Source organism: Sparus aurata, chromosome 16 (assembly GCF_900880675.1).
Source record: "Sparus aurata chromosome 16, fSpaAur1.1, whole genome shotgun sequence".
Lineage (NCBI taxonomy): Eukaryota > Metazoa > Chordata > Actinopteri > Spariformes > Sparidae > Sparus > Sparus aurata.
The window spans coordinates 9,201,740-9,213,191 of record NC_044202.1 but is presented as its reverse complement, the minus strand read 5'-3'; the positions used below and the strand labels follow the sequence as shown (position 1 = coordinate 9,213,191).

The 11,452-nt window shown below is 44.6% G+C and overlaps 1 protein-coding gene across 1 annotated transcript; it reads left to right on the top strand.

Annotated features, from left to right (window-relative positions):
- The first annotated feature begins 503 nt into the window (after window positions 1-503).
- zfp36l1a (zinc finger protein 36, C3H type-like 1a) lies at window positions 504-5,289 on the top strand. The gene is made up of 2 exons (XM_030391849.1): window positions 504-780; window positions 1,965-5,289. The coding sequence occupies exons 1-2, from the start codon at window positions 730-732 to the stop codon at window positions 3,030-3,032; spliced, it is 1,119 nt and encodes a 372-aa protein (XP_030247709.1). The 5' UTR covers window positions 504-729; the 3' UTR covers window positions 3,033-5,289.
- The last annotated feature ends 6,163 nt before the right edge of the window (window positions 5,290-11,452 follow it).

Here is an 11,452-nt window from a genome sequence, read left to right as displayed (position 1 = left end):
GTAGCGCCTCCCAGTAAACAACCCCAGACTGCTTAAGTACCAGACTTCCTTAAGAAAAAGGAGGAAATAAGGGTTGTAGCCGAGCTTGAAATCCACTCATCCTTACTTTGCCTCACCCACTTGTACATTGAATTTCAGATGCCGTCCCTCCAATAAAGTTAGTTAACAGAACACATACTTCATCCTGAGTGTAATAAGTAACTCTGTATGTGTAATCCAAAGTCCTGATGAGCCAATAAAGTGTCTCACAAGGGGAGCTGAAGGTAACAAACAGCCAACAGGGTTATATTAAAGAAAAACTCCTCTGTTTAGTATTCACACTGCGTGCAACAAAGTAGTAATCTCAAACAAACTGACAAACCACTGCATGTCTGTCCCCGCAGAAGAGGAAGAAAAAAAATAGAAAAAATAGAAAAGAAGAGAAAGAGAGAGAAAAAAAAGTTTGACTGAAAGTTGACGCCCAGCGCTCGAGGCTCCTCCTGCAAAAGGATTATAAAGCAAATGTCGGGGCTGGTGCAGGGCAGAGGGGGAGTTCTGCTGGGTCACCAAAATACACAGGAGCTGCAACTAACCAGAACCTCAGCAGACCTGCGCAACTTTTTTTTTCCCTGTAACAAGCACAGTTTTTTTTTTTTTTGTTTGTTTGGTTGTTTTGTTTTGTTTTTAAATTCTGCTACTTTACTTTTTTTCTTTTTTTTTTTTTTTGTTGATTCCGGTCGCTTTGCAAAGATGACCACAGCCGTGGTGTCGCCTTTCTTCGACTTCGAAGTAATGAACAAGGTAGCTTCACAACGTTTGTCTCTTAATGTTCCTCTGTTCTTCTGTCTCTGGGCTTTTTGCTCCACAAACTGTTGAACTCTTGTTAGCCTGTTAGCTTCCTGTGGAGGAATGATGAGCCGCTGCACGCCCGCGGCCCTCCGCCGTACTGCGCCTGTGTGGCCGCTGTTTTTGTTTTGCTGTTCTGATTTGTTTGTAACGACTGTTTACTTGTGCCGCCTGTTTGTTTCCTCGTCTAAACGTCGACGTGTTGCTTTCTGTTCACGTTAAAAGTCTGTGAAGAGTGTGCCGAAGCCTGGCGGTAACTTTAAAATGTACTTAACAGTTGTTGAAAATGTCGAACTTTTACATATTCAACATGTGCCACATCGGCTAGTTTTAAATGTGTAGTTTTTCTTACTGGGCACGGTGCTGTTTTCGAGGGGGGGGGGGCATGTCAGCTTTCTTGAAGCGGAGGGCAGTTTGCGCCACTTTTTAATACTCCTCACAATGCAGCCACATGCTCGCTAATCATTGACCAGATTTGTCTGGCTTTTCCCCGACTACTGCTGCTATAAAGCCGCTCCGTTTTGATTAACAGAGCTGATCTTTAGTGTGTGTGTGCGTGTGTGTGTGTTGGGAAATAACTCAGTCTCCCGCTCTCGGTCACTGCACTGTTAATCGTTTGCATACATTATCATGTTTTCAGTGTCAGATTTCTTCTATAAAACAGCGGGCTTCTGCTCCTCTGCTGCCTTCTTAATACACGTGTAATTCAGCAACCCGACCCGACCAGCCCCCCACCCCCCAATCTAGTTTTGGGAGTGTATTGAATGGCAGACGAGTGTTTTTTTTTCTTCTTGTAATTCAGCAGGATGCCTTGCCACTTTCATTATCTTTCAAATGATGCAGCCTCTTTGTAGTCACCAGCGGCCCTCTGGCCTCTCATGTGCTGCTGCTCCATTTACTAAACAGGCACACATTCCTAACCAGGGCAACTTGCCAAACCAGCTGCTGTTCTATAGGCCTGTATCCGCTCATGTTGTCAGAGCCAAAAAGAACACAGTCATGCAAGAGGAGGCTGTGGAGTTTTTTTTCCCCCTCTCTCTCTCCAGCTCACCAGTTCAAATCAGCGCCACATTGACTGTCATTGTGAAGAATATACGTTTTTTTCTAATGAAGTGTTTTTCCCTCTTGTGTCCCTGCAGAACAACAAACTGCTCAGCTACAACAGCAACCTGGGTGCTCCCCATCCCATGTCTGTCCCTTGCACTGGCACCAATGTGCCCCTCTCCAGCCCCGCCGGAGCCCTGCTGGACAGGAAGGCGGTGGGATCTCCCTCAGTGGGAGGCGTGTACCAGCGGCGGCACTCTGTCAGCAGCACAAAGTTCAGCCAGAACCAGTTTCTGAACAGCCTGAAGGCAGCGGACCACTCCTCACTCATCTCAGGGGTTGGCAATGCCAGCAACAACAAGGAGAACCGCCTGCGAGACCGCTCCTTCTCTGAGACGGGCGAGAGGCTCCTCAACAAGTGCCTGGGCCCTGCCAGTCCCACCGGTGGCAGCAGCCAAGTGAATTCCAGCCGTTATAAGACGGAGCTTTGCAGGCCCTTCGAGGAGAACGGTTCCTGCAAATATGGCGACAAGTGCCAGTTCGCTCATGGAATCCATGAACTGCGCAGCCTGAGCCGCCATCCCAAATACAAAACTGAGCTGTGCCGCACCTTCCACACCATCGGATTCTGCCCATATGGGCCACGCTGCCATTTCATCCACAACGCCGAGGAGCGCCGCGGACCTCCCCAGCAGTCCTCCCCTCTTAACTCTTCCAACAAGATGGACAGGCCTCGACTGCAGCACAGCTACAGCTTTGCAGGCTTCTCCAGCTCAGCTGGGCTGAGAGACAGCCCCACCTCGGTCACCCCTCCACCCATGTTCTTCCCTGATGAGGTCCTCGACTGGCCCAGCAGTAACCCCTTCACCTACTCCAGCCAGGAGCTGGCCAGCCTGTTTGGGCCCAGCCTCAGTGTTGGTCCTGTAGGCACAGAGCCCAACACCCCTGCACCCCCCTCTCCAACAAGCACGCCCTACTATTTCAGACCCATGTCGGAGTCCCCTCAGATGTTCGAGTCTCCACCCAGCCCTCCCGACTCTCTGTCAGACCAAGAGGGCTACCAGAGCAGCTCTGGAGGCAGCCTGAGTGGCTCCGAGTCCCCCACGCTGGACACCACCCGCCGTCTTCCCATCTTCAGCCGCCTCTCCATCTCTGACGATTAGACTGCACGTATCCACCAGTGACTTTAAGTTCGATGACACAAAGAGAACACGGCACTCCCCTCTACCTCTGCCCTATTCCGAAGCTTCCCTGTCTTCCCTCAACACACGACACCGTGTTAGTTCCTTGTTAGCGTTGTAAGGATGTAGTCAATTAAGGGAACTCTCAACTTAGATTATCATTTCATCCTTTTCAGTCCGCACAGCAAGTTTTATAGCGTACCCTGCCATGTGTCATAGTGCCAAAAAAAAAGGAGAGGAAATTGAACAATGAAAAAAAATCACGAAAACAAGAATTGACTGTTTTGCCAGGTGCCACTTGTTTTTTTTTTTTTCTCTCTTCTTCTTCATATGTTCTTGAATGTGTAGCAGCACAAGTGGCCTTGGAAAGGGGAGTGCATTGCACTAGTCCCCAAACCCCCCTCCTCCCCTCCTTTCCCTCCTCCTCCTCCTCCTCCTCTCTGACGATACCACTTCCCCTGAGCTAGCTAGAGGGTGCTCACTAACGTAACTGTAGATCTACCGCAGCCGTTTTTTACAGACTGAGTTGAGACAAAAGGAAAAAAAATAAAAATAAAGACCCTGAAAAGATATGAATAGTTTTTAAAAAAGAGAAAAAAAGTGCCTGGGGCGGTTTCTGCATGTGTTTAGGGTGAATGGACTACTGTTTGTTTTTTGGTTCTTTCTCATTTGCCCCCCCCCCCCCTCCACCCTCCTGTCACGGTTCTTCTCAAGCCCGTCTTATGTAATTGTGGACTAGGCGAGTCTGCAGGAAGGACTTTGAACTGGAAGTTGGTTATGTTCCCCCCCCCCCCCCCCAACACCTCTCCTGAGTTTTCTCCTCCTGTTGCTGGTCACTGGCTCTTGTTTTTTTGGGAAAGGAAGTCTTGATATCAAACTGATCATTAAACCTGTAGGACTTTGTCCCGCCTCGCTCAACCCTGTACCCACTTTCCCCCCCCCCTCCACCCCCTTCATCGACGATCTGGGGAATTCCAGCATTCCCATGGTGCAGTTGTACATCCTGCGACTTGACAAGATCGAATCTCCAAGCTATTTACTTTACTTCTCGTCTCCCCCCCCCCCCCCCCCCACCCACTTTAGAACCTGCTCCGAGGAGCACTCTGTACTCATTACATCCCTCTTTTTTCTTCTTTTTCTTTTTTTGCTTTCTTTATTTGATAATTATTTTTTATTAATGTTATTATTACGGTTATTATTGTTTGAAAAACTTTCCAGACAGAAGGTTTGCTTGTCACTGCTTATTTAACTTATCAGAACATATTTATTGGTGATCATATGCATTTTTTGTTAATTTTGTTTTGTATTTATCTGGATAATGAACAATAGAATATATTTTCTTTTATGTTAAATTATGATCTTCCATATTAATCTAAAGATTGTGAAGACGTTTTTGTCAGTTTTCCTTTTTTCACAGTTAATATATTGTACTTCAATGACTTTTTTTTGTTCTGCAACTACACTTTGTCAAAATGAAACTTAATTTAAAGCAAAAAAAAATGCAAAAAAAGAACGTTTTGCGTTTTGATTATTTATTGTACTTTTTTTTTCTTACTCCCTCTTATTGGACTGCAATTCCATCTAAACTTTAGATTTGCTTGTTATTCATTTCCCCCCTTTTCACATTTTTACAATACTCTGACAGTAACAGTAGCTAACTGTTATGACATTTATGATTCAACTCTTGGGTTGATGGTGGAAGTTAAAAGGGGTGCTAAAAGACGTCTCACATCACTGGTTCAGGAGTCTTCACGTTAGACTGGTTGTGATGAAATGTTGGTAATGTTCTTGCCCAGTCTGTTTTACAAGCAATAGCTGTGACCAAATGGGTTGAGGAAAGTTACTTTGTTTTCCTTTTTTGTTATTTTAATTTGGATGCGTGATGCACTTGCTTGGCCCCCTTCTTCATTGGAAGTGCCTCATTTAATACATTCCAGGTAGCTAAGGCTCTCTCTGCCTTTTATATTTGATAATGGAGGACGATTAATTTTTATAGTCACGTGTTTCTGTGTTGCCTTCACGTGTTCTTTGGAAGAGGTGAGCAGATTTTGACACAAAGAAAGTAAAAAAAACAGTTGAATGTATTTTTTCAGCCATGGTTGTTTTTTTTGTTTTTTTTTCACTACAGTAATTTCTGTGAGTTTATATGAAAACCTGTTTTTGTTTTTTGTTTTTTCCCTCTTTTGTAAGTATTGATTGCAGTTAAGTCAATAAACCCCATATTTTTGGAAAAGTGAAACTGTGTACTGAGTTGTGTGCTGCAAGGGTTCTTAATGGGAACTCAGGCTAATTTTAAATGCTCAAATCTGTTTAATAGTGGTAAAGTCCAGTTCCTGTAAATATGTGCAATAGCGATAAAGTTTAATGAATCTGATTAGGTTACTTAAGGTTCAATTAATAGACAATGCAGACCTTCAGGGAATGAAGTTGTGTCAATTACATGCCTCATAAATCCACATAGAAATGACAGAAAACAACCCTCTTAACTCCAGACTTCCCTTAAGAATTGGCACAATAAGTCTTTTGTTCAGTATCAAAGTAATCCAGTTATAGTTGTCTGTACATGCATGGGTACACCACGAAAAGGAAGCGCTAATAACTAATTCGGCTAGCTTTTGATGACCACAATTAGCTGTAATGAAAACAAATGCAGGCTTAAAAAAAGTTGCGGCCCACAGTTAACTAGCTGACTCCATGGATACATAATGCTTCACTGTCATACTTTGAAATCTCCAGAATATGTTTCCAAGTGTTATATTTAAAAGATAAAAATCATACATTGAAGTAATAAAATATAAAAAATATAAAAAGCGAGCTACTGGCTGCTGTTCTCTGCATAATGCAAAGCTAGAAGGGGAGTTTCACTGCGGTGGAAGTTTATTGGTTTACTCCTCAGAGAGCAGTCAGGGGTATTGACCTGGAGATGATCAAACTCTCATTGAGCAGCTTTCGGTTACGCAAAGACACAGCGCTCCTGGTTTTCAGCTGAAATATTGATCGGGGGGGGCTGTGATCATTACATTTCCAAGAATAAAACCAAAAGTGATCTGCGGAGGTTATCAGCCGATCAGTGATCCTGAGGTTACAAGAGAGCTGATCGATGAGCCTGTGAGGATATTCCTGGTATGGGCGTTTTTTCAAAACATACAGCATCAAAAATGTATGTATTTTTTGTCATAAATGAAGATAACAATCTGTTTCAATAGAAGCAGTGCGGGTATTTGATTTCAGAAACAACACACTGAAGCTTCCCCTTTTCGTACGCTCCAGTCAACATCCACACTGCTTCTGCTTTCGCTCGCTGTCTGGACACTTCCGTCTGTCCCTGTTTATATTTTCTCAGATTGCAAAAACGAGCCGGAACAGGAACTCCCTTCCCTCCACACGTACAATGGTGGGTGCTGACCCGTCACAGCTGACCCGCAGAGGCCTCCTTGTTGCTTTTTTCCAGGAGAACCTGGGACCTGCTAGATCCTTGTCTTCCTTTACTCCCTCCTCACCCTCCTCCCCCCCGCCTCGGCCCCATCTGCACGAGCTGAAAGTTACTCTACCTACCTCTCTGCATGCCAGCAAGCTAAACAGGGAAACTGCCTCCCAAATGCTGCCTTTTTTTTATATTCACAGGCACTAATGACTAGTTTTGGGATGATTACTCACTACTATTGTTTCATTCTGTGTCACATGGGCGAGCAGAGATAGTTAAACGTCCCGCAAAATGTAGTAAAAGCAAGAAATGAGTGTTCGTGACATACTGCTCATAAAATCATTGCCTTTTAAAGCAGCGATTAACAACAAACTCAGAAGAAGAAGCCATTACTTTTTAGGTCAAAGGAGTTGCTTTAAAAACAAAAAAAGAGTAATATAATATCCAAGTTTGGAATAAGGACATTAGAGATTCAGGGTGAATCTGCATCTGCAAAAGTTCAGTCACTGCTAAGTTCATGTTTCACTAAAGCAAAACAACATGGGTAGGTGTACTGTCAAGGGTCGTCGAAACGTACCAGCTCTAGTGAACAATTTGCATCGATTTACATGTACATTTTTTGGCTGTATGTGGGCGGATTGTAGCATGAAGTGAAAAACGTGACCTCCCCGGCCCTCTGTGTTGCTTTACAGGCTCGTGGAGGTTGTTTCATGCGGCTGGAGTGTGGATTTCTCTGTGTGAAGGACTCGGGTCGGATTTTCTGTGACAGCCAGGAAGGATGTCACTTAACGCGCATTTGTCTCAGAACCAGAATCTTCCATGTTAACAGGATACTAATCCTTGTCTTAAGGCACGTCAGAAGATTCAGGTTAGCAACTTCCTAGGCTGGCTCCGGGTCACTGGAAGTATCACCCATTTGCAATTGCTTCCCCAGTGACCTCGCCTCTGTTGTCGAAACTTTTGGATAAGCACTACTCCTCCAACAAATCTCAAATGAAACTATTTTCAATCCTGCTATTGGAGTTTTGATATCTCAAACAAGTGAAATCACTATAAAGGAAATCATTTATTGCATTTATTTGTCTGTGGATGACTTTTTGGCACACAAAATGACAATCTGTATGTGCATGCACAGCCCATGTGACATTTAAAACAAGAATACTTCCACACTTTGGTGTATTACTTGTAATACTTGTTATTATTTTTAGTATTCAGGTCAAAAGATAAGAAAAACATAAAAAAAAGACATGTTTCCACAGGTGAGAATGACTCATGCACACCTTCCACTCTTGCTGCACCTTCTCCGAAAAAACTTACAATGCGTGCACTTTGAGGGACATGAAAGAGGGCTGCTTCCTGTTTGTGTGGTGTGTGTGTATAGAAGCACCTTGAGACGAAGTACCAGGAAGTGGGTTCGCAAACCTCCAGCAGCAGGTCTGCGGGCGGTGGAGGGAGGGGGTCGTCTGCTCTTCGATATGTGGCACCAAAAAAAAAACTTCCATTACTTCATCACATTTTTTTTATTTTTTTTTTACAGCAGGTTACTTTCCAACATGGAAACAGTATCAAGGTTGTGGTTTCATTCATCTCTTCCTGCACAACAGGTGTGTAGTTTTTACTCTCCAGTACCCAATCTTCATTCACCTTTGACCCGCACAGTTGAGCAAGAGAACGCAGCGGCATGTACACTTTGTAATTTGCGTTATCAGAGGCGGGCTTGCCTCTTTGTTTGACAAAAGAGGTGAGCAAATAGCGCTGGATATGTGCTAACCGTGCAATGTTTCTTATCTGCGCTCACAGCTGAGAGCAAGGTGGCTGCAAGCCCCGCGTGTGTGCATGAGTCTGCGTCGCTGCGCAGTGTCACAGGTGATGCAGATGGATGTAATTAATCACCAGGCGAGGGCTGAGGTCAACACTGAGTGATGAGGTTGGGTTAAGAGGGCTATTCCGAGGCTGCTTTTGTTCGCAGAGAACAGAGAGGCACGATTAACCCCCTTTTGAACATGCATACCAGAGCTCGCAAACCTGCATCAGACACATCCGCCCGAGTAAAAAAACTGCGCTTCTAATGTAATAATACTCCTCTGTGGAGTCAAGCTGCAATAAGAGCGAAAAGAATGTGGTCAAACTTAAAGCAGAAGTTTTCTTGTGAAATCTACTCACTCACTTGCAAACTAAGAGTGAGATGAGAAGATTTACAGCTTAGCTTAGCTTCGCACAAAGACTGGAGACAAGGGGGCAACAGCTAGCCTGGCTCGGTCCAAAGGTAACAAAAACCTGCTTACCTGCACCTTTAAAGCTCACCAATTAACAAGCTGTATCTTGTTGGCTCGAAGAAGCCATTTGGAAGATAGCGCCCATATGGCAGAGTTGTCTCCTGGAGTTAGCACGCTAACTAGCTAGCCCCAGCCCCGGCCTGTCCCATAATACCACTTGTACCATCACGTCAAGCTGGTACAAAGTGGTGTTTCTTGAGCTATCTTCCAATTCTTTCTGTAGTCTACAAATTACACCTTTAACCTGTACAGCAATCCAACTGTGGAAACAAATAGTAGTAGCAGTTTCTAGTCTTTATGTTGCTAACTACACTTAGCAGCAGTTAGCAATTACTTTAGCAACAAAGCTACTGGTTACTGGCGATCAGGAAATATCATAAATCACCTCAGTACTGTGACTGGCCTCCTTCTTCCGTGTATTGCCATGTATAGTCCCAGGCAAGGGCTAAGCTAAGCTAACTGGCTACAGGTTCATATTGTCCAGGTCTGATCAGCTCTTTGCAAGAAAGTAAGAGAAGTGCACCAGCTAAAATGTTGAGGTGTGGCTTTAAAGCAGAACATTTTCCTAACTTAAGAAAGTTTTTTTTGGGGGGGGGAATATTTCATATATTTCACATCTGCTCTCTTGTCAACAACATATTTCATGCACGCGAAGAATACTACAGATAAAGATAAAAGCCTGTACTATCTGTTAAAAACCAGACACACAGATGTATGGGTAGTAATAATGACTCACTTGTTTTGCTTACGGGAGTGATGAGTCAAATCTCAAGCTGTGACAAACCAACAATGGCAGTGACGAATGAAAGAGTCAAATTGATTACATTTATCCTGATTCATTTATAATGCTCACGTATGGTCACAATGCAGTGCGTTGGGCGGGGGGGGAGAAAAAAACAAAACATCAACAAGACGTGCGTCACTCACAGCGATCAGACCTTTGACCCTGCTGTCTGTCTTGCTTGCTCATAGTGAAAGCACACCTTTACCTCTCGTCTGCGCTCCCTTTTCAACTCTGTGGTTGTTTTGTCGATGGCTTCACTGGGGGGATTGTGAGGGGGGTTAGAGTCTTGTTTTGCAAAATATGGAAATTCTTAACGTAATTATGGGGATGTCTTTTATAATTTGTGCTAACAAGGGGCCTTCTCATCCGAGCGCTAATCCCTTCCTGACTATTATTACCCCGTAGCGTATGTATCTCCCTGTTTTGGGAAGTTTACCTTCTGAATACAAAACAATACAAATTACTGACTTTGAGTGATGGAGAACGGCGCACACCAAAATACTTGGGGCACTTTCATCTCTGGCTTCAAAGCGAAATAATATCGAATGCTGCCATCTTTGCATTGCACTTGTGGTGCACAGAAGCTTTCTCATTATCAGTTTCCCTTACATACATGCTTCTGGGTAATCACATACTTCATAATGTATGTTATCTGATAATGATGCCGTAGCACTTTTTAATCTGTACATGTAACACTTTGCAGTCATGCAGTTTGCTCGGCCGCCTGCAGAACACAGCAGGTTTTATCTTTGTAGGTCTACGGCTATATGTGTCACAGCGAGACTGATGGCAGATCAGTTAAGACAACAGTCACAACCACTCCCTGATCCTGCTGGTTTAACCCAGGCACTCCACAGCCCTATTATCTAGTCGACTGAGACTATGACACACAGCTTACCCAGTAATGACCATTAGGCCGGGCCAGGATCCAGTGTCACATGTGCTCTACTCCCCCCTCCCCCCGCCCCCCGGGCTAAGTGGCACCCCCTTGACCTGCAAAAGAAAAGAAGAGAAAACACACATGTGTTGAGCAGAGGAGCAGAGAGGTGAGGAGCCGTCAGAGGAGAGCCCTGGTGATGGCCGCATGACAGGTTGTGGAAACACACCCCTCCACTCCTTACTGTGACAGAAAAACAAACACAGAGCCACTAAACTCGCTGAGCCCCGCGCTAATGGACAAGTGATGACTTTTCTTACCGTAACGCGCCGGCCCAGTGGAAAGAGGGGACAAGGACCGACCAATGGGAGAGCCCGTCCCGAACCTGACACTGTTGTGCTCTGGGTTTCTGGTCCACTGGGCCGAGTGAGTCACAACCTCAGCTTCCCCCATGAGTGCTGAACCACTCAAGTCTTCCTGTCTCATGACTCCCACCATCATGGTCCGATGGGAGGAAAGTGGCCTCTAGCAGATCAACTCCTGCTTTGTGGTGGGATAACTCCAGTTTAGAATGCCATTTTTGCCGTTTTGGCCATCATTTCCTTTGTATATACTAACGTTGTACATATTAAGTTACTGCAGAGATCTGGGTACAAGGCAACTTCATTGCAAATGAACATAATGTGACATGCAGAAAATATAAACCATCGGACAAATTTCAAACCAGCTTACGTCACAGCCAGATTAGCCCAGCCTAGTTGCCAGGATTTAATGTTAGAGGTTGACGTTTCTGGAAAGCACAGATAAGTTTGTGCGTGTCATAGGCCGTGTATCGTGTTGACATTTGTGCAAAACGTGTCACATCATGTTCACATTACATGTTGTGTTACATGTTGGGTAGAGGGGATGGTGGTTACAGGCGACTGCGCTGCCAAACGGGTGACCAAAGTGCAAGTCTGCGTTTTAGCATTTGTAAATGTGAAACTACTTCATATGTTAGATGGGGAGCACAGCATTTCAACATTTACTGTGGCAACATAA